The following is a 21,302-nucleotide window of genomic DNA, read 5'->3' on the forward strand; positions in this document are numbered from 1 at the left end:
GTTTGGTCACCATCTTGACTGTACTTCTAGCTCTATAGCAAAGAATTAGGTGCAGTGAAGAAATCCTGGAGCTGTGAACTTTTGAGATTTGTTTTGCTTTGGATGACTTTGTACTTAATAACAAGGTAAATATGTACTTGGCAGCAAAGTAAAATATAGCAAGTGCAGCTGAATGTTTTGATTTCTAGAGTGCAAACACTGCAAATCCAAAGTTACAACATTTATTTGCTTGCTTACACTTGGTAATAAAGACTTTAATAAACTTCTTCACCAAAAATGGATCTCTAAAATCAGGATTTTCATGCTGGTCACACCAGAATGTCTAAACAAGACATATAAAACTGAAAAGCAGATGGGCTTTACCTGAATGACTGCAATAATCAGCTGTATACATGATAGGTTATTTCTTTATTTCAAAATGTAATAACATTTTGCTGGTATGTAAGAATGCCACTGAAATATTGAAATCTTTTAATCCTGTTGGGACCATCATCCATTCTGTAGAACATTTGGTGGAATTCTTCCACTAAAGTCACTCTTATAAGCTATAGGATTTGGTGATGTGTGGACTCTTAAGTCCTTAAACTTGTCTCAAAAATTTATTTTCTTGCTTAAATCATTTTTGCTTAGTCTGCTGCCTAACTTTACTGCAGGGATCTTGCATAAAATATACGTGATTTTGAGATCTGGAGGAGAGGAATAAAAAAGGTATAAGTCACCTCTGTCCTCACAGGCACTTAATACTGGGCTGGGCAACAACTTCTAGGAACAACAGGGGAAGAAAGCGGAACAGTCACTCCTTCCAGTCCCTTCCATCTTATTTTGCTGACTGTTTTGTGCTCATGCCCTCTCTCCCAAAGCTCCGTATGTCCAGCTGGTGAACGGAAGGCACCCATGTGAAGGTCGTGTTGAGATCTATTACAGAGGACAGTCGGGGACAGTTTGTGATGACTTCTGGGACCTCGCAGATGCCCAGGTTGTGTGCAGGCAGCTGGGATGTGGCAAGGCCATTGCAGCTATAGGAAGTGCCTACTTTGGGCAAGGCTCGGGTCCCATCGTGCTGGACAACGTGAGGTGCAGCGGAGATGAGGTGTCCTTGCTGCGCTGCAATCACACGGGATGGAGGATCCACAACTGTGATCACTATGAAGATGCTTCTGTTGTCTGTTCAGGTACTCCCACATTTTCTTCCCTGTTCTTTCACTCTGCTGACCCTGCAGAACCAGCATGGACTCATGTTTTTCTCACTATAGTCAAACTGCGCTTGCTCGCCCATGGAAAGCAATTAAAAACCCCAAAGATCAGATATACATTGCAGATACGCAGAAAATTATTCCATCTAATCACCTGGTGGTAGCAATAAGGAAACAATTCAAAATTAGAGGCAAAGCTGTGTTTGATAGGCAAAGTTTACCATGGATGAATGGGGTTAGGTGAACTCTCAATGGATTCATTATGGGCAATAATAATTTCACAATCACAGGTCAGATTGTCATAGCTCACAATTCACTTTGGATTGTTTCCATGTTTTTCAAGTCTTCCTTTGTTTAGGCCCATTAATGCCTCTTTCCTCTGCAAATATCCATCCATTTTGAGTACGCTTTCACCTTGCTGTGTTCATTTTACTTTTCCATTATTTTTAGGAGAATGTGGGTTATTTGTATCTTATTTTCTCATGTATTAACAACAGATCATCATGAACCAAGACATGGCTGATGACAACATATTGTTCAGATGTTTTATATCTATACTGCAGTTTTCCACATTTCCTTAGAGAGCAAGAGCCTGGAGAGCTGAATCCATGCTAGAAGGAAGTGCTAACTACACCAGTGTTTTTCACTTAGGAGAAAAAAGTAAAAATTGCTACAATACCTCTATTAATCTATGTGTGATGTGTTCAGAGCCTTTTTAAATGCCATTTATTTCTTGCTTGCATTCATAGCTCCAGGGCCTTCTACAGGCTGGATGTACTCAACAGATTATTCAGCCTGCTCAACTCCTGCCCTTGCACCAAGCACCATCCCAAGACCCAGGCTGTTCCTGGGGATGTCCTGATCCTGTGCAGAAGGGCATTCATGATGGTGACAAGTTCAAGCCCTGCTTCTGCCAGTAGCCCCAAAGCTCCCCTCTCCATGACAGGAGCTGTAGAGTCTTGGGCTGTGCCTGGGCTGTGGTGTCCCAGAGCTGGGAGCAGATGCCACACCCTGCTTACCATCTGGAAATACAGTATCCAAGAGAAATTTTAAATTGGTTGTTACCCACTTTCATTCTCTCCATTGACCCCAGACAAGATAGACTATCCCATCAGAGTAACTGCTCTTGATTTCACTTCATCCTAGAGGAACTGGGCCTGTAGCCATCACACAGATGTACCCATTGCATGGTGCTCACGTGTGGGGTGTTTTTCTCCTTTTTTCACAGAAGAGTCTGATCTAACACCAACAGATACAACAGCCTCAGAACTGGAGACAACCTCCATAGAAGGGACAACATTCACACAATCAACATCTCTGAGAGAGACATCAGTGTCAGCATCAACAGTCCTCCTGGAGGAGAAGGCATCCCTGAGGGAGATGGCCACAACTGAATTAACAACCAACACAGGGGAGGTGACACCCCCACTGCAGACAGCCACCATGGTGCCATCAACCCCCAGAGAAGAGACACCCTTCCTACTGGAGATTGCCACCACAGTGCCAATGACAACCTTAGAGGTTACAACCAACACAAGGCTAATAACCTCCCCAGGAGAGATGTCCACTTCATCAGAGTTGTCAATGTCATCCACTGCCCTACCACTGCCTGATATGATCACCACAGTGAGATCAGACACCACAGCAGAGGAGAGCAAAACAGGTAACCCTGCCCACTATCACTCCTTGTTCTCTCTAGTGTCCCTGGACTTCCTTCCCAGACCTGACTGCACTGCAGGGAGACTCCCAAAATGACAGGACAAAGTTCCATGCTCTCTTCCCCATTAATTGTCCAGCTCTGCTTTTCATGTCCATTCCCATGTCCATTGTCATTGCAGTAATGAGCTCCTTAGCAGGAACATCCAGCCCAATATATCCTTCCACCACAGCACCATCCAGTGCCACACCAGAGGTGTCCACCTCAGCAGAGATGTCCACATCCACAAAGATGATAACCTCACCATTGATGACCACCTCAGAGGAAACAACTGTGGGAGGAGAGGGGAGCCCACCAGGTAACCCTGTCATCTCTTGCTCACTGGTCTTCTTAGTGCTTCTCAACTTTTAACTGAGTAATCCCTGGGGCATTTCCCACTGGAGAATTTTGGTGCCCTCCCTTGGAGGCAGCCATGTTGACCTCTCTTGGTAAATGTGGGGCAAAACAGGAACCTTAGTGTTTTCTATTGCCTGGTGAGCAGAGTGTGTGCCAAGCAAAAGCCCTGTTTGCACATAGAGAGCACAACAGTCTCTCCTGGCCAGCAGGAATAGGGTTTCTGAGAGGTGCCAAAGAGAAGAGGGATCACAGAGCTGGGAGGCTGGGAAGGGACTCAGGGCACTTTGGGCTGGTGACTCTATGAGAAATGACTGCACAGAGCTTCACCCCCTCTACCAGCATTGACAATCCAGCCTTGCTTGTCATACCAAATGCTGTGGCCATTGTAAGAACTACCTCCCGAGCAGAGATGTCCATGACACTGCAAAAGATCGAGGAAAAAACCCTCATGCCAAAGACAGGCACCTCAACAAAGACAACCTCAGCAGAGACAACGTCAGAAGAGATGACCACTACAGCACGGATTGCAAGGGAGGAAGGGAGCACACTAGATAACCCTGCCCACACTCATTCCCTGATCAGCGAGTGAAACAGCAAAGTCAGGATGATCATTTCAGATGAGTGAAAGAGCTCTGCAGGATGTTGTAGGAATCACAGGACAGGGGATCCTAGAAAATGGGTACTCTCACCTGCAGGACATCTGCTGAATCTCTTTGGAAGCTTTGTCATTGACACCAAATTCTTCCTTGCATCCACAGCTTCATCGCCCACCAGTGCCAGTCCACATTCCACAGGTAACTCCAGCCCCCCATGCCTGGCCTTGCAGCAGCCATGCAGGCTCCCTGTTGCAGTGGCCCACATGGGCACAGCAGAGCGCAGGGTTGGTGCGAGCTCGTCCCTGTGCCTTGTGCCGTGTGTCAGGAGGCAGCGTGCGGCTGGTGGGCGGCAGGAACAGCTGCGAGGGCCGCGTGGAGCTGTACGACGGCAGCTCCTGGGGGACGGTGTGTGACGACCAGTGGGACCTGCAGGATGCCCAGGTGGTGTGCCGGCAGCTGGGCTGTGGCCGGCCCGTGGCTGCGCTGGACACTGCACACTTTGGCCTGGGCTCCGGCCGCATCTTCCTGGACGACGTGCAGTGCCGCGGGGACGAGCCCTCCCTCCAGATGTGCCAGCACAACGGCTGGGGCATGCACAACTGCAGGCACGTGGAGGATGCCAGCGTCATCTGTGCAGGTGGGTGGGCAGCAGAGACCATCAGCTCTCCAGCAGCTCACACTGGCTGGTTCTGATGTTCTCCATGGGAAGCAGCCATGCAGAGCCAGGAGAGAGAGGAAATCCTGGGGTCTGTTGCTGCCTGGTGCTGAAATTCGTGTTATGCAAAATCCCCACTTTTGCACAGAGAGGGCAGAACAGGCTCTCCAATCTCACAGGTGTAGGTCCTCCATGGGGGTGCAAAGAGGTTTGTGGGATCATGGCATGGGCTGTACTGGGGACATGTCAGGCTGGTGTCTGTTTAGGTCTATGGTAGGACTGCCATGTACTTTCCTCCCTCTATTCTTTGAGCCTAGCATTTCCATATCCATGCTCCTGTCCATGCCCATGCCCAAGTCTGAAACGGTGCATTGTCCTGGGTAGATTTAGTTCCAACACACCACGCTGGGAGTGGGCAGCAGCTCCTGCCTGAAGACAGAGAAGCTGAACCTAAGATCTGATGATCTACGACACCCTCAGTTCTTGGCAGAAGGGGGAAGCAAAGGATGAGGAAGAGGCTCTTGGTTTGGGTTCCTGGGAAGGATTTATTCACTGAAGGGGTCAGGGACCAAAGAACCCTGACCACTGCTGTGCACGGGATTAAGCACAGTAAAAATCCAGTGGGAGGGTACAAACAAACAGCCAATGGGAATGCAGAAGGGAGGAGTAAAGGGAGTGGATTACTTCTCACGGGCCAATAAGAAAAAGGGGGTGGAGCAGGCAGGCCACACAGACTAATAGGGCCTCAAGGATTAAGGGATGGACAGGGAAAGATTCAGAACAAGGGGCAGGGTTTACAATGACGGATGGGGAGCAAAAGGCAGGGTTGTGGTGACAGGCAGAGAAGGTTCAGAATTAAGGGGTTGGGCACACAATGATGGGCAGCCTAGAGGAGGGTATAACCTAGGGACAAACCAACTTCAGGGGAGCATGGGGGAACATAAGGACAAACCATTTTCATAACAAAATATAAAAATGTACCACACCACGAGTGCATCCTCTGCTACAAGCCTGCTGCCTTTAGTATTCTTTCATTCACTCCCTCTTTTTCCTTGCAGCTGCCGACTCAACCCCTCCTGCTCAATGGCCATACACAACAGGTAATTCCTTCCCACCCTGCATATTTCCAGTTTTACAGTGAGCCCCACCCTGGCACAAGAGGAGAACAGACCAGGCCTGCTGGGCTGAGTTGCTGGTCCCTTCTGCCCACAGCAAAGGGTCTTGTCATTTGAGGGCTTCTGCCAGGGACAATCTGAGCCTCAGCAGAATGGCAGCTGCTGTGCTGCCCCGTCCAAGCCCCGCTATGCCAGACCCTCCATGGCTCCTGGCTGTGGGGCAGCAAGTACCAAGTAGATGGGGGCAATCCCTTCCTTCAAGCCCATGCACTTCCCAGGCCAGCCCAAGACACAGGTATCTGTCCTGATGCCAGGTCACGGCTGCTGCTTTGCAACCATCAAGCAGAGGTGGCCAGTCCCTTGTGGATACTCTCTCAGGGCCCCTAGTCTCAAACATCTGCAAGGTGTATGAGTGGGACCCATCATGCCACGTACCCATGATCACTGTGCAAAAATGGCTTTCTGGCAAATACTCCCCTTCCCCAAGCTGCTCCCAGGGTCCCCAGGCTGTTCTCATCAAATTCCCAGGAAGATCCTTGCACATTATGCATCAGCCTTCCACACACCTGGGCTATTTGTTCTCTCACTCCCCTTCCTTGCTCTCCTTAGGATTGCACCACTTCAAATCAAAGTTTCTGTGGCAAAATCTCTGAAACACTTGGGGAGGTGTGAGGGGGCTTGGGGAGGTGTGAGGGGGCTGTGGATGCTGAGGTGTTGGAGAGCTGATGTTGTTCCTTGTGCCGTGTGTCAGGAAGCAGCGTGCGGCTGGTGGGCGGCAGGAACGGCTGCGAGGGCCGCGTGGAGCTGTACGACGGCAGCTCCTGGGGGACGGTGTGTGACGACCAGTGGGACCTGCAGGATGCCCAGGTGGTGTGCCAGCAGCTGGGCTGTGGCCAGCCCATGGACGCCCCACAAAACGCTCACTTTGGCCTGGGCTCCGGCCGCATCTTCCTGGACAACGTGCAGTGCCGCGGGGACGAGCCCTCCCTCCAGATGTGCCGGCACAACGGCTGGGGCAGGCACAACTGCAGGCACGTGGAGGATGCCAGCGTCATCTGTGCAGGTGGGTGGGCAGCAGAGAACACGAGCCCTTTGCATATCACTCTGAGAGGGTTCTGGGTCTGTCCTCTGGGACCAGCTGAGCTGAGCTCCCCTCGACAGGCCACAGTTGAGGTAAAGCTCAGGTCTTCTGCCGCCGGGGGCTGAGTCCTCTGAGATGCAAATGACACATTTTGACACTGAGAGGGCACACTGCCTTTTCCACACTTCCTGCTTTTGCAGCTAAATGAGTGGGCAAAGAGCAGAAGGGTGGAATTGTTCTTTGGGGAGGATGGGGCAGGACTGGGGACAGGTCTGGCTAGTGTCAGAGTGGGGGGGAAAGGCAGGACTCAAGCTCTCTTCCCACTTTAGTCCTGAATTTTCATGTCCATGTTCATGACCATGTCCACATCCAAGTCCATATACTGCCACAAGCTTCACTACGCTTTTCTTCATTCCTTCTTCTTCTTCTTCTTTGCAGCCGCCAATCCAACCACTCCTACTCCATGGCCACTCACATCAGGTAGGTCCTGCTCACGCAGCTTTTGCCCAAATTTTACTGAGGCCCAGCCTGACACAAGATGAGAAGAGGGGACTAAAGCAGCGCTGATGCTGCTCAGTGCAAGGCTGCTGATGGCCTTGGCCCATGACAACTCCAGAGTGCTCAAATTGTCCACATCAGGGTTGGTTCACTCCCAAGGGTTGCAAAGGCTTTTTCTGGAAGTGCCTCAATGACTTCAGCAGCCAGGCAGCTCCAACAGGACACCAACAGGTCCCTGGATAGAGCTAGACTCTTGTCTGCATGCCTGGAGTGTATGCCCAGTTACAATCCTTTCCGATCCCTTTAGGCTCTGCCCTAGTCCAGCTCATGGTCACTGTGTCAAAATCTGCAAAGCAGTTGGGAAGTTGGTGGCTATGGCTGCAGAGTGTATGGTAGCCTGTCCTTGTGCCGTGTGTCAGGAGGCAGCGTGCGGCTGGTGGGCGGCAGGAACAGCTGTGAAGGCCGTGTGGAGCTGTACGACGGCAGCTCCTGGGGGACGGTGTGTGATGACCAGTGGGACCTGCAGGATGCCCAGGTGGTGTGCCGGCAGCTGGGCTGTGGCCGGCCCGTAGACGCCCCAAGAAATGCTCGCTTTGGCCTGGGCTCCGGCCGCATCTTCCTGGACGACGTGCAGTGCCGCGGGGAGGAGCCCTCCCTCCAGATGTGCCAGCACAACGGCTGGGGTGTGCACAACTGTGGGCACATGGAGGATGCCAGCGTCATCTGTGCAGGTGGGTGGGCAGCAGAGACCATCAGCTCTCCAGCAGCTCACACTGGCTGGTTTTGGTGTCCTCCGTGGGAAGCAGCCATGCAGAGCCAGGAGAGAGAGGAAATCCTGGGGTCTGTTGCTGCCTGGTGCTGAAATTCGTGTTATGCAAAATCCCCACTTTTGCACAGAGAGGGCAGAACAGGCTCTCCAATCTCACAGGTGTAGGTCCTCCATGGGGGTGCAAAGATGTTTGTGGGATCATAGCATGGGCAGTACTGGGGACATGTCAGGCTGGTGTCTGTTTAGGTCTATGGTAGGACTGCCATGACCTTTCCTCCCTTTATTCCTTGAGCCTAACATTTCCATATCCATGTCCATGTCTGACTCCATCCACTGTCACAAGCCTGCTGCCTTTAGTATTCTTTGATTCACTCCCTCTTTTTCCTTGCAGCTGCTGATTCAACGCCTCCTGCTCAATGGCCATACACAACAGGTAATTCCTTCCCACCCTGCATATTTCCAGTTTTACAGTGAGCCCCACCCTGGCACAAGAGGAGAACAGACTAGGCCTGCTGGGCTGAGTTGCTGGTCCCTTCTGCCCACAGCAAAGGGTCTTGTCATTTGAGGGCTTCTGCCAGGGACAATCTGAGCCTCAGCAGAATGGCAGCTGCTGTGCTGCCCCGTCCAAGCCCCGCTATGCCAGACCCTCCATGGCTCCTGGCTGTGGGGCAGCAAGTACCAAGTAGATGGGGGCAATCCCTTCCTTCAAGCCCATGCACTTCCCAGGCCAGCCCAAGACACAGGTATCTGTCCTGATGCCAGGTCACGGCTGCTGCTTTGCAACCATCAAGCAGAGGTGGCCAGTCCCTTGTGGATACCCTCTCAGGGCCCCTAGTCTCAAACATCTGCAAGGTGTATGAGTGGGACCCATCATGCCACGTACCCATGATCACTGTGCAAAAATGGCTTTCTGGCAAATACTCCCCTTCCCCAAGCTGCTCCCAGGGTCCCCAGGCTGTTCTCATCAAATTCCCAGGAAGATCCTTGCACATTATGCATCAGCCTTCCACACACCTGGGCTATTTCTTCTCTCACTCCCCTTCCTTGCTCTCCTTAGGATTGCACCACTTCAAATCAAAGTTTCTGTGGCAAAATCTCTGAAACACTTGGGGAGGTGTGAGGGGGCTTGGGGAGGTGTGAGGGGGCTGTGGATGCTGAGGTGTTGGAGAGCTGATGTTGTTCCTTGTGCCGTGTGTCAGGAGGCAGCGTGCGGCTGGTGGGCGGCAGGAACGGCTGCGAGGGCCGCGTGGAGCTGTACGACGGCAGCTCCTGGGGGACGGTGTGTGACGACCAGTGGGACCTGCAGGATGCCCAGGTGGTGTGCCAGCAGCTGGGCTGTGGCCAGCCCATGGACGCCCCACAAAACGCTCACTTTGGCCTGGGCTCCGGCCGCATCTTCCTGGACAACGTGCAGTGCCGCGGGGACGAGCCCTCCCTCCAGATGTGCCGGCACAACGGCTGGGGCAGGCACAACTGCAGGCACGTGGAGGATGCCAGCGTCATCTGTGCAGGTGGGTGGGCAGCAGAGAACACGAGCCCTTTGCATATCACTCTGAGAGGGTTCTGGGTCTGTCCTCTGGGCAGAGACAAGGCTGGTGTCTTCTGCTGCCTGGGACTGAAGCCAATGCCATGCAGAAACCTCATTTTTGCTCATGGACGGAAGAGTTGGCACTCCACAATTCCTACTGTTGCCATCCACTGATGGGCCAAAGCTCTGGACTGAGGGATTGCTCTTTACGAAGGATGGGGCAGGACTGGGGACAGGTCAGGCTGGTGCCAGGATGGGGGAAAGGAAGGAAAGAGCTCCACCCTCTCTCCTGCCATTTGGCCTCCAGCTCTGCTTTCCATGGCCATGACCATTGAACTCATCACCTCCCTAACAGAGACATCCACCCTTCTGGAAACAAACACCACAGCACCAGCTCCCGCCACAACTGAGGTGTCCAGCCCAGCGCTGGTGACCACCATAACAACAACGGCTACCACAGCACAGAGCAGCAGCCCAGGTAACCCTGTCCACTCTCACTCCCTGGAACCCTTTGTGCTCCTGATTTCCCTTGCCAGACCTGCTTGCACTGCAGGGACTCTCCCAGCCCTGGGCCTCTGCAGTTAGGCCAGCACCAACTAAAGCGAGGAAGCAAACAGAGCATGGGGAAGAGCTGGCAAATGGGGCAGCTGGGCTTTGAGTCCAGCAACTCTGCAGCCATTACTGGTTTGAGGACACTTTTTGCAGTGGGATTGTCTCCCACTGCAACCGGGAGCAACAAGTTCATTCTGCCTTAACTGCCTCAGGTCCTGCTTGTGTAGTACCAGAACTATTTCCTAGACATGCTCTGGTGTACTGGGAATGTGCCTGGGGGAAAGAAAGCTGCTGTCTTAAATATTTTGAAATTCAGGCGAGGTCTCTGTGTGAATGGGGGTCGCATATGAAACAGCAAAGTCAGGATGATCATTTCAGATGAGTGAGAGAGCTCTGCAGGTTGCTGTAGGCATCACAGGACAGGGAATCCTAGAAAATGGGTACTCTCACCTGCAGGACATCTGCTGAATCTCTTTGGAAGCTTTGTCATTGACACCAAATTCTTCCTTGCATCCACAGCTTCATCGCCCACCAGTGCGAGTCCACATTCCACAGGTAACTCCAGCCCCCCATGCCTGGCCTTGCAGCAGCCATGCAGGCTCCCTGTTGCAGTGGCCCACGTGGGCACAGCAGAGCGCGGGGTTGGTGCGAGCTCGTCCCTGTGCCTTGTGCCATGTGTCAGGAGGCAGCGTGCGGCTGGCGGGCGGCAGGAACGGCTGTGAAGGCCGCGTGGAGCTGTACGACGGCAGCTCCTGGGGGACGGTGTGTGACGACCAGTGGGACCTGCAGGATGCCCAGGTGGTGTGCCGGCAGCTGGGCTGTGGCCGGCCCTTAGACGCCCCAAGAAATGCTCGCTTTGGCCTGGGCTCCGGCCGCATCTTCCTGGACGACGTGCAGTGCCGCGGGGATGAGCCCTCCCTCCAGATGTGCCGGCACAATGGCTGGGGCATGCACAACTGCAGGCACGTGGAGGATGCCAGCGTCATCTGTGCAGGTGGGTGGGCAGCAGAGACCATCAGAAGGGTTTTGGGTTCCTCCACTGAAAGCAGGCATGCTGACTTCTCTTGGCAGAAATGAGGCTGAGTTATGAGGTGGCAAAATGCAGATGGAGAGATTGTAGAGAGGGAAAGATGGAGCAGGACTGGGAGCACACCAAACTGATGTCTGGATGGAGGAAAGGCTGGACAGAACTCTGTGCTCAATTCCCTATTTACTCCTACTGCCTGGATATTCATGTCCATTTCCATGTCCATGTCCATGTCCATGTCCATGTCCATGTCCATGTCCATGTCCATGTCAATCGATTGTTACAATCCTGATGCATTTGCTACCCATTTGTTCACTCCCCGTTCTTTGTTGCAGCCACCCAGCCAACCCCTCCTGCTCAGTGGCCTCTTACAACAGGTAAGTCCAGCTCAGCCAACTTAAGCGTGCTTTTAAAGCCAGCTCAGACTGGCGCGATAAGAGAAGAGGGGAGTCCAACAGGGTTGATTCTTGTTGGCACAAGGCTGCTGTTCCCCTCTGCCCCTGACATATCCAGTGTGCGTGAGTGTCCCCCTCAGTCAATGGGCCATATGCAAGGGTAGCACAGGGCCTTTCTGGACATGGGTCTTGAGCACCTCTGTCCCCTGGCAGGTCCAGCAGGCCCCAGCAGATCCCTGGACAGGGTGCGTGTGCCATCTCCAGACCCAGGGTCTTTCTTCAGCCACTGTCCCCTCCTAGTCCTCGGGGTCTGCACCATCCCAGGTCACAGTCACTGTGGGAAAATCTCTGAAATAGTAGGGGAGTTGGTGGGGACTGTGGATGCTGAGGTGTTGGAGAGCTGATGTTGTTCCTTGTGCCATGTGTCAGGAGGCAGCGTGCGGCTGGTGGGCGGCAGGAACGGCTGCGAGGGCCGCGTGGAGCTGTACGACGGCAGCTCCTGGGGGACGGTGTGTGACGACCAGTGGGACCTGCAGGATGCCCAGGTGGTGTGCCAGCAGCTGGGCTGTGGCCGGCCCGTGGACGCCCCACAAAACGCTCACTTTGGCCTGGGCTCCGGCCGCATCTTCCTGGACGACGTGCAGTGCCGCGGGGATGAGCCCTCCCTCCAGATGTGCCGGCACAACGGCTGGGGCAGGCACAACTGCAGGCACGTGGAGGATGCCAGCGTCATCTGTGCAGGTGGGTGGGCAGCAGAGAACACGAGCCCTTTGCATATCACTCTGAGAGGGTTCTGGGTTGAGCCAGGGCAGAAACAAGGCTGGTGTCTTCTGCTGCCTGGGACTGAAGCCAATGCCATGCAGAAACCTCATTTTTGCTCATGGACGGAAGAGTTGGCACTCCACAATTCCTACTGTTGCCATCCACTGATGGGCCAAAGCTCTGGACTGAGGGATTGCTCTTTACAAAGGATGGGGCAGGACTGGGGACAGGTCAGGCTGGTGCCAGGATGGGGGAAAGGAAGGAAAGAGCTCCACCCTCTCTCCTGCCATTTGGCCTCCAGCTCTGCTTTCCATGGCCATGACCATTGAACTCATCACCTCCCTAACAGAGACATCCACCCTTCTGGAAACAAACACCACAGCACCAGCTCCCGCCACAACCGAGGTGTCCAGCCCAGCGCTGGTGACCACCACAACAACAACGGCTACCACAGCACAGAGCAGCAGCCCAGGTAACCCTGTCCACTCTCACTCCCTGGAACCCTTTGTGCTCCTGATTTCCCTTGCCAGACCTGCTTGCACTGCAGGGACTCTCCCAGCCCTGGGCCTCTGCAGTTAGGCCAGCACCAACTAAAGCGAGGAAGCAAACAGAGCATGGGGAAGAGCTGGCAAATGGGGCAGCTGGGCTTTGAGTCCAGCAACTCTGCAGCCATTGCTGGTTTGAGGACACTTTTTGCAGTGGGATTGTCTCCCACTGCAACCGGGAGCAACAAGTTCATTCTGCCTTAACTGCCTCAGGTCCTGCTTGTGTAGTACCAGAACTATTTCCTAGACACGCTCTGGTGTACTGGGAATGTTCCTGGGGGAAAGAAAGCTGCTGTCTTAAATATTTTGAAATTCAGGCAAGGTCTCTGTGTGAATGGGGGTCGCATATGAAACAGCAAAGTCAGGATGATCATTTCAGATGAGTGAGAGAGCTCTGCAGGTTGCTGTAGGCATCACAGGACAGGGAATCCTAGAAAATGGGTACTCTCACCTGCAGGACATCTGCTGAATCTCTTTGGAAGCTTTGTCATTGACACCAAATTCTTCCTTGCATCCACAGCTTCATCGCCCACCAGTGCGAGTCCACATTCCACAGGTAACTCCAGCCCCCCATGCCTGGCCTTGCAGCAGCCATGCAGGCTCCCTGTTGCAGTGGCCCACGTGGGCACAGCAGAGCGCGGGGTTGGTGCGAGCTCGTCCCTGTGCCTTGTGCCATGTGTCAGGAGGCAGCGTGCGGCTGGCGGGCGGCAGGAACGGCTGCGAGGGCCGCGTGGAGCTGTACGACGGCAGCTCCTGGGGGACGGTGTGTGACGACCAGTGGGACCTGCAGGATGCCCAGGTGGTGTGCCGGCAGCTGGGCTGTGGCCGGCCCGTGGACGCCCCACAAAACGCTCACTTTGGCCTGGGCTCCGGCCGCATCTTCCTGGACGACGTGCAGTGCCGCGGGGATGAGCCCTCCCTCCAGATGTGCCGGCACAATGGCTGGGGCATGCACAACTGCAGGCACGTGGAGGATGCCAGCGTCATCTGTGCAGGTGGGTGGGCAGCTGTTCTCCCTCAATACAGCTGGGGCAGAGCAGCAAGTTGGCTCTGAGCAGATGAATGGATTGCAGGGTCCTACCCTTAGGGCCGGACTGGGGGATACATCAGGCTCGTGTCTGGATGGAGGGAAAGGTGGGACAGAGCTCCACATTGTCTTCTCCATTCAATCCTCCAGCCTGGTTTTTCTTGTCCATGTTCATGACCATGTCCACCTCCATGTTCACACCTTGCCCCAAGCCTGTTACATTCACTGCCCTATTGTTCACTCCATCTTCTTCTTTGCAGTGGTGCAGCCAACACCTCCTGCTCAGGTTCAACTCACAACAGGTAAGTCTAGCTCCACCTAATTTTATAGCAAGGCCCCAGCCTGTCACAAGAAGAGAACAAGGGAGTCTCACAGGGCTGATCAGTGCAAGGCTGCTGGTCCCCTGTGCTTATGACATCTGCTGTGTGCTTGAGTGTCCCCCTCAGTGAATGGGCCACCTGCAAGGGTAGCAAAGGACTTTTTGGACACATGACCCAAGATGCTGAGCATGTCTTTCCCCAGGAAGCTCAATCAGGACACCAGCAGCAAGGGCCAGAGGAGGTCACATCTGCCATCTGTATTCCAATGATCTTTTCTCAGTCACTGCCCTCCCCTGATCCCCTTAGTTCTGCACCACCCCAGATCACAGTCAAAATCTGCAAAACAGTAGGGGAGGTGGTGGGGACTGTGGATGCTGGGTTGGAGGGACTCAAACCAATGCCTTGTGCCATGTGTCAGGAGGCAGCGTGCGGCTGGCGGGCGGCAGGAACGGCTGTGAGGGCCGCGTGGAGCTGTACGACGGCAGCACCTGGGGGACGGTGTGTGACGACCAGTGGGACCTGCAGGATGCCCAGGTGGTGTGCCGGCAGCTGGGCTGTGGCCGGCCCGTAGACGCCCCACAAAACGCTCACTTTGGCCTGGGCTCCGGCCGCATCTTCCTGGACAACGTGCAGTGCCGCGGGGACGAGCCCTCCCTCCAGATGTGCCGGCACAACGGCTGGGGCAGGCACAACTGCAGGCACGTGGAGGATGCCAGCGTCATCTGTGCAGGTGGGTGGGCAGCAGAGAACACGAGCCCTTTGCATATCACTCTGAGAGGGTTCTGGGTTGAGCCAGGGCAGAAACAAGGCTGGTGTCTTCTGCTGCCTGGGACTGAAGCCAATGCCATGCAGAAACCTCATTTTTGCTCATGGACGGAAGAGTTGGCACTCCACAATTCCTACTGTTGCCATCCACTGATGGGCCAAAGCTCTGGACTGAGGGATTGCTCTTTACAAAGGATGGGGCAGGACTGGGGACAGGTCAGGCTGGTGCCAGGATGGGGGAAAGGAAGGAAAGAGCTCCACCCTCTCTCCTGCCATTTGGCCTCCAGCTCTGCTTTCCATGGCCATGACCATTGAACTCATCACCTCCCTAACAGAGACATCCACCCTTCTGGAAACAAACACCACAGCACCAGCTCCCGCCACAACCGAGGTGTCCAGCCCAGCGCTGGTGACCACCACAACAACAACGGCTACCACAGCACAGAGCAGCAGCCCAGGTAACCCTGTCCACTCTCACTCCCTGGAACCCTTTGTGCTCCTGATTTCCCTTGCCAGACCTGCTTGCACTGCAGGGACTCTCCCAGCCCTGGGCCTCTGCAGTTAGGCCAGCACCAACTAAAGAGAGGAAGTAAACAGAGCATGGGGAAGAGCTGGCAAATGGGGCAGCTGGGCTTTGAGTCCAGCAACTCTGCAGCCATTGCTGGTTTAAGCAATTGCTGGTTTAAGCCATTGCAGAGGGATTGTCTCCCACTGCAACCAGGGACAACATCCTCAGGGATCATTCTGCCTTCACCCCTTCAATTCCTGCGTGGGTAGTACCAGAGTTGTTACCTAGACATACTGTGGGTTTTGGGACATAATCAGAAGAAATGGGAATATGATCATTTGCAGTGGAGGCAGCTGCGTCTCCTGTGGAGCTCCTGCCCCTCTGTTCCCGGCCTCCTGTTTCCACCTCCCTGCCTCCCTGTGATCCCTGTTTTAACACTCGAGGCGAGGCCGTGTCCAGGCCCCAGTACTTTTCTCATGAACTGCACTTCTCACACTTGTGTCTCCTTCCTTCACACCCACAGCTCCAGTGGCCACCTCAACACCTCCACCAGTTAATGCTCTTCTGTGGCTCTTCTCACATTGCTAATTTGTGGTCTGTCTGTCTCCCTGCTGCACATTTCTCTAAATTTGTCTTTTGTCTCTATGACAATATCACTGCACGTGTGAGTGACCTTTTTCAAGCAGAATATAAAATGGATTTTCATCTTTAAAGGTCATGTCTTGTAGGATTTATGTTCAGAGCTTGTGCTCACCTTCCTACAAAGACACTTTTAGGACTATCTGTGTGCTTAACAGGAATTATGTCATTCATGCTGGCAGGAACACTAAAGCTTTTTGCAGCTATGTTTGTACTTACGACTTTTCTCAGCAGCCTGAAGTGCTTATTTCAGTCTGCGACCAAAAAATTACAGTTTTCTAGAAAACTTGCAACTTATTTACCTTCCAAAGACCTTAGAGGAATAAGGAGAAGCAGCAGAGTAATTGATGAGAGGCTGTTGAGGAGGGTACTTCCATATCAGCTGTCATGGCACCTCCCAGAATTGACCTCAACTCTAAAAAGGGGCAGAAAGCATCCAGGTGTTACCAGCCCAGCCTGAAGAGGGTAGTCTGACACCATAGCTGGAAATCCACCTCTGAGGGAATTCTAAATCTAACATGAAAGCAAACCTAAAGCAAAAACAAATATTAGTTTTGATTCAGCTCCTATAGACTATCCCCTGCAGTCAGCAGGGCACCTGCTCTGCAATAGCTGTGCATGAGACACAGCTCAACTACACTTGTGCAGAGGTTCCTGTGAGTAAATTTCTTTCCCATTTCTTTCTGCAGCACCTTATTTTTGTGGTGGCTCAGTCTCAGATTCCTCTGGGGTGCTGCAGAGTCCCAACTATCCTGGAAATTATCCGAACGACGCTGACTGTGTATGGGAAATTCAAGTACGGAACAATTTCCGTGTGACGCTCACATTTAGAGACATTGTGTAAGTAAAACATTGATTCCCTAGGCAAATATCAAAACTTGAGGAGTCTGAAATCTTACCTGAAACAGGCAACCTTCCCAATTTTAAAGATACTTCCAATAACATCCACAGCTGGAAGACCAGATCAAAATCTGGATTGCTGTTGCATTTTTTACTCACCGTTTTTTGCCAAAGCTGCATAAAAGCCAAATTAAATTTGTGCTGAGAAAAGTTCAAATGCTGAAAGACTTCATCACATGTTAGGCAGTGAAATCAGAGTTTCTGAAATGGATTTGACAAGGTGCTGATGTTTTTCTACCAGGATGCAAAGCGGGACGTGCCAGCATGACTACATTGAAGTCTATGATGGACCTGTCCACTCTTCCCCTCTTCTTGGGAGATTCTGTTCTGGTTCCTTTCCCACATACGTGTCCTCTTCAAACATGATGAGTGTTTGCTTCCACAGCGACTCCAGATACTCCTTCAGAGGGTTTCAGGCTCACTACTCCTCCATTCCAGCAGGTCACAACACCAGTAAGTTCCTGGCCAATGCTTCTCAACAGACAAGCCTATTTATTGCTTTTAATTGCAAAATAAACACCTCTGTAAATGTAAAGATATTTCTGGAAAATGAATGATATGCGTGAAATACAGTGGGTTGGGGCGGGAACTGCCTGATTTCTAAATTAAAAAAAAAAACTGCCTCTCATCATTACCAAATTCCTAAAATCACAAATAAATTGGACCTTCCTCTTCTACCAGCCATTCAGTGCTTGCCAGACTACATGCACGTGGTGGTCAGCAGACGCTACCTCCAGTCCCAGGGCTACTCAGCACGGAGTGTCACCCTGAGCGACAACCGCTGCAGACCGACTGTCACGGCACGGGAGGTTGTGTTCAACATTCCCTACAGCGGCTGTGGGACCGTACAAGAGGTACACCCCCTGCTTTGGGCACCCCGTTGCCTATCTAAGCTTAGCAAAACTTACATGAAACATGACAAAAGCGCAATTCCCCATTTTAAATTGCATCGCTAAACAGGAGAACAACGACACAATCAACTACTCCAACACCATCAGGGTTGCATCTTCCGGATACATCATCAGGAGGAAAAAGAACATCAACTTGCATGTCAGCTGCAAAATGCTGAGGAAGAGCTGGCAGCAGGTGATGTACGCTGCTGAGGACACTGTGGATGTGAACGAGTACCAGTTTGGAAGATACGACATGAACATCACCTTCTACGATTCCCCGGCGTTCCTGCAGGAAGTGCGCAGCTCTCCCTACTACATCGACCTCAACCAAAACCTGTACCTCCAGGCTTGTCTCCACAGCTCGGACCCAAACCTGAAGGTGGTCGTGGACACGTGTGTGGCATCCCCTGACCCTCGTGATTTTAACACACAGGCCTATTACTTAGTCAGGAATGGGTAAGAGCTTTCTTCAAGTTGTTAGAAGTAGCACACCAAATTATTTATTATTTATATTATTTATTAATATTAATTAATATTAATTTACATCAATTATATTAATTTGTATTAATTTGTATTAATTTATATTAATTTATATTAATCTATATCGATTTATATTAATTTATATTAATTTATATTGATTTATATTATATTATATTATATTATATTATATTATATTATATTATATTATATCATATTATATCATATCATATTATATAACATCATATATATCATATCATATAATATATCTTATCATCATATAATATAATATATTATTTATTTTATTTATTTATTTATTTATGTATTTATGTATTTATGTATTTAAATTATTTATTGCTTTAAATAATGCAGCCAGTCTGAATGGGGTTAGAACTCACTGTCAATGGCTGTGAAAAGTGGTCTTTGACTTATTTTATTTTTACAGTATGGGCCTGGAAGTGAGAAATTGTATTTACACCTCACTATCATTTCATTTCACTTACTCCGTCCTTGTCCTGTGAGCAAAATTCAAAGCAGTGGGAGAAAAGTAGATGAGACAGTGAAAACTGGCAGTTGGAATTGTCATCCTAGGAGTTAAATATTTTAGTAAAACTAGTCAAGCATTAGACTAATTTTTTATGCCTTGTATAACACTGACATCACTAACAGTCTGTTGTTCCCTCTTCACCACCTACAGTGTCTTTCTCTTGGAAAAAGAAGAGTTGCCAATACTCCAGCTGCTTCACAGTACTTCGAAAAGTCTATATTTTTGAAGTCCATACTATGCTGTGAAAGTTACATTTTTATCTCACTGCTTTCCAAGTACCTGACTATGATATAATTCAGTTTTAATCTGAATTTTGCAGGAACTCATAAGAATAAATCAAATAATTTGAATTTAATTTTGCAAGAATGTGCACATGTGCATCCATGAAGACTAATTCCCTTTTTTTTGCTCCTTTCTAGGTGTCCCAGAGATTCTTCCTATGCCACATACTTCTCCCCTTCCAGCCACTTTGCTCGGTTCAAATTCAATGCCTTTGAGTTCATGAGCCGCCACCCGTCCGTGTACCTCAAGTGCCAGATGCTGGTCTGCAGGCTCGGGGACCGCTCCTCCCGCTGCTACCAGGGCTGCAGCTCCAGGGCCAAGAGAGACACCAGCTCTGCTGAGGAACCAGTGGATGTGGTGGTTGGGCCCCTTCAGCTCCGAGAAGGGGATGCTCCGAGGGGGAACACGGGAAAAGACGAGTAAATTTCTCTCATGTTTGCTCTAGGATGACCAACGGGCCTCAAGAAAAGCCACAGCTCTGTCGCCTGTCACTGAAATCTGCTTTTGACAACTTTGCCCTGAAAAGGATCAACACTTTGCAAGCTTCTGCTTTCACCCTTTTCAATATTATTTTTTAAAGGTGTAACTTCTCTGGCTGTCCCAAAGGAGAGCTTCCTGTAATCCCTTTTAGTGCTATAACTCCTTGAATTGTGCTAATTAGCTCCAGTCTGATTGTGAATTTGATGGCACTTGGGGATATTTCTTGTTGGTGGACTTATCTGTGCTAGTTTAATGGCAGGACTCGATAACCTTAAAGGTCTTTTCTAACCTAAATAATCCCATGATTCCATGACAGCCATCTGGGAGCAAATCCCCAGCTTTCCTGAGAAATATTTCATTCCCTCAGTTGTTTTCTGCTTATGAAGTTTACTTAGTTGAGTTGTCACCCCTGCTAATATGAATCTTGTCCTAATAGTTGAAAGCAATGAATCTGTGAATTTGCTTATTTCTGACTTTGATCTGGGAGCCATCCCTTTAATACTGGAGATCTTTGTGCCTTGATCTTCAATATGCTGAGTTCAAATCCCAAAAACTTTCACTCATAGGGCTGGGCTCCTCTAGCAACCAGAATTGTGGCTATACAATATTCTAATTATTTTGAGTATTGCTTCTAGTGCTATATTTCTTATTGAAACAATAATGGGTCTGTGCTTATTTATAAAATGCAGAGATTTCCAAGCTAAAATTAATCTGTTCTGTGAGCAGTATAATTTATAATCGAAAGAAGGAATGTTTACAAAGCAATAAATCTATTTTGACTCTCAAATTAATGTCTCTGTGCTTAAAATACAAATGTTTTACTGTGTTGAAGAGTGTAGTCTGTTTGAGTAAAAATTCCAAGTGATGGTCTGAGCCCCTGCTCCTGAAACATTACACAGGGAACTTCTAAATGTCTTAATATAAAATTTATCTTAGTATAAATATTGAAGTATCTTGCCCCTGCTGCTGACAATTCCCTCACACCAGTGGTTGGTGCTGTTACCCTCCTGGCAGTTGTTTTTTCTTTGAATGCAGGGCAAACCTTACATGTTTTGGGCCACCAAAAAGCCTCACTGGTTACAGCCTCACATGTGTCATTTGTGGGAAGCTGTGATATCTTTATCTACAATAAATTCTGCTGCAATGCCTTAGAACAGCGTTGTAATCCTAACACCTCTTAAAGGATTAAGAATTTCAGCTCTCATGCCACAAGCTGTTTGGCACAATTATTTTATCATTTTCCTCCTCTTTAATTCTCCTCTCACATCATTCTAAAACCATTTATCTAATGCCTCAAGATTTTGTGAGCTGAAAAATGTGAGTGAGGCATCAAGAAATATTTCAAGGTTTACTGAAAGGAAGGAAGATTTAATTTGGAGAGAATGGATGATCTCTGGAAAGGAAATGTAAAAATTTATCTTACCACACCAACTGCATTTGTGGCTATATAATATTCTAGTTATTTTGAGCATTGATTAACATCTTTTCCATGAAGTTTTAACTTCTCTAGATCGAATAAATCCAAATTCAAAATACAACTGAGCTGTTAAAGACGTTTTGTTTGCAATCTTTAAGGCTGAGGAGCACAATCTATTTTAAAGGCTTGTTATATCATTTGGTAGCCTTCCCATTAATATACATCCTAAACCAGGCAAAAACACAAATGTCATGCAGGAGACTGAATCTCAGCCAGGA

General features: G+C 50.3%; 1 protein-coding gene across 1 annotated transcript in view; it reads left to right on the forward strand.

Annotated features, from left to right (window-relative positions):
- LOC102106926 (scavenger receptor cysteine-rich domain-containing protein DMBT1-like) overlaps nt 1-20,270 on the forward strand; it is a 38,068-nt gene extending 17,798 nt beyond the window's left edge. Inside the window, exons 18-44 of the mRNA XM_088060060.1 lie at nt 861-1,172; nt 2,422-2,856; nt 3,032-3,208; nt 4,005-4,040; nt 4,168-4,479; nt 5,556-5,597; nt 6,364-6,675; nt 7,132-7,173; nt 7,611-7,922; nt 8,352-8,393; nt 9,160-9,471; nt 9,844-9,966; nt 10,560-10,595; nt 10,723-11,034; nt 11,403-11,444; nt 11,892-12,203; nt 12,574-12,696; nt 13,290-13,325; nt 13,453-13,764; nt 14,057-14,098; nt 14,535-14,846; nt 15,217-15,339; nt 16,718-16,868; nt 17,170-17,381; nt 17,610-17,782; nt 17,889-18,277; nt 19,265-20,270. Of these exons, the coding sequence (XP_087916186.1) occupies nt 861-1,172; nt 2,422-2,856; nt 3,032-3,208; nt 4,005-4,040; nt 4,168-4,479; nt 5,556-5,597; nt 6,364-6,675; nt 7,132-7,173; nt 7,611-7,922; nt 8,352-8,393; nt 9,160-9,471; nt 9,844-9,966; nt 10,560-10,595; nt 10,723-11,034; nt 11,403-11,444; nt 11,892-12,203; nt 12,574-12,696; nt 13,290-13,325; nt 13,453-13,764; nt 14,057-14,098; nt 14,535-14,846; nt 15,217-15,339; nt 16,718-16,868; nt 17,170-17,381; nt 17,610-17,782; nt 17,889-18,277; nt 19,265-19,550 (5,318 nt within the window). The 3' untranslated portion in view covers nt 19,551-20,270. The remainder of the gene's footprint in view (nt 1-860; nt 1,173-2,421; nt 2,857-3,031; nt 3,209-4,004; nt 4,041-4,167; nt 4,480-5,555; nt 5,598-6,363; nt 6,676-7,131; nt 7,174-7,610; nt 7,923-8,351; nt 8,394-9,159; nt 9,472-9,843; nt 9,967-10,559; nt 10,596-10,722; nt 11,035-11,402; nt 11,445-11,891; nt 12,204-12,573; nt 12,697-13,289; nt 13,326-13,452; nt 13,765-14,056; nt 14,099-14,534; nt 14,847-15,216; nt 15,340-16,717; nt 16,869-17,169; nt 17,382-17,609; nt 17,783-17,888; nt 18,278-19,264) is intronic.
- Nucleotides 20,271-21,302: the final 1,032 nt, after the last annotated feature.

Source organism: Pseudopodoces humilis, chromosome 9, assembly GCF_049639895.1.
Source record: "Pseudopodoces humilis isolate 2021_Gansu_Grassland_sample_001 chromosome 9, ASM4963989v1, whole genome shotgun sequence".
Classification (NCBI taxonomy): Eukaryota; Metazoa; Chordata; class Aves; order Passeriformes; family Paridae; genus Pseudopodoces; species Pseudopodoces humilis.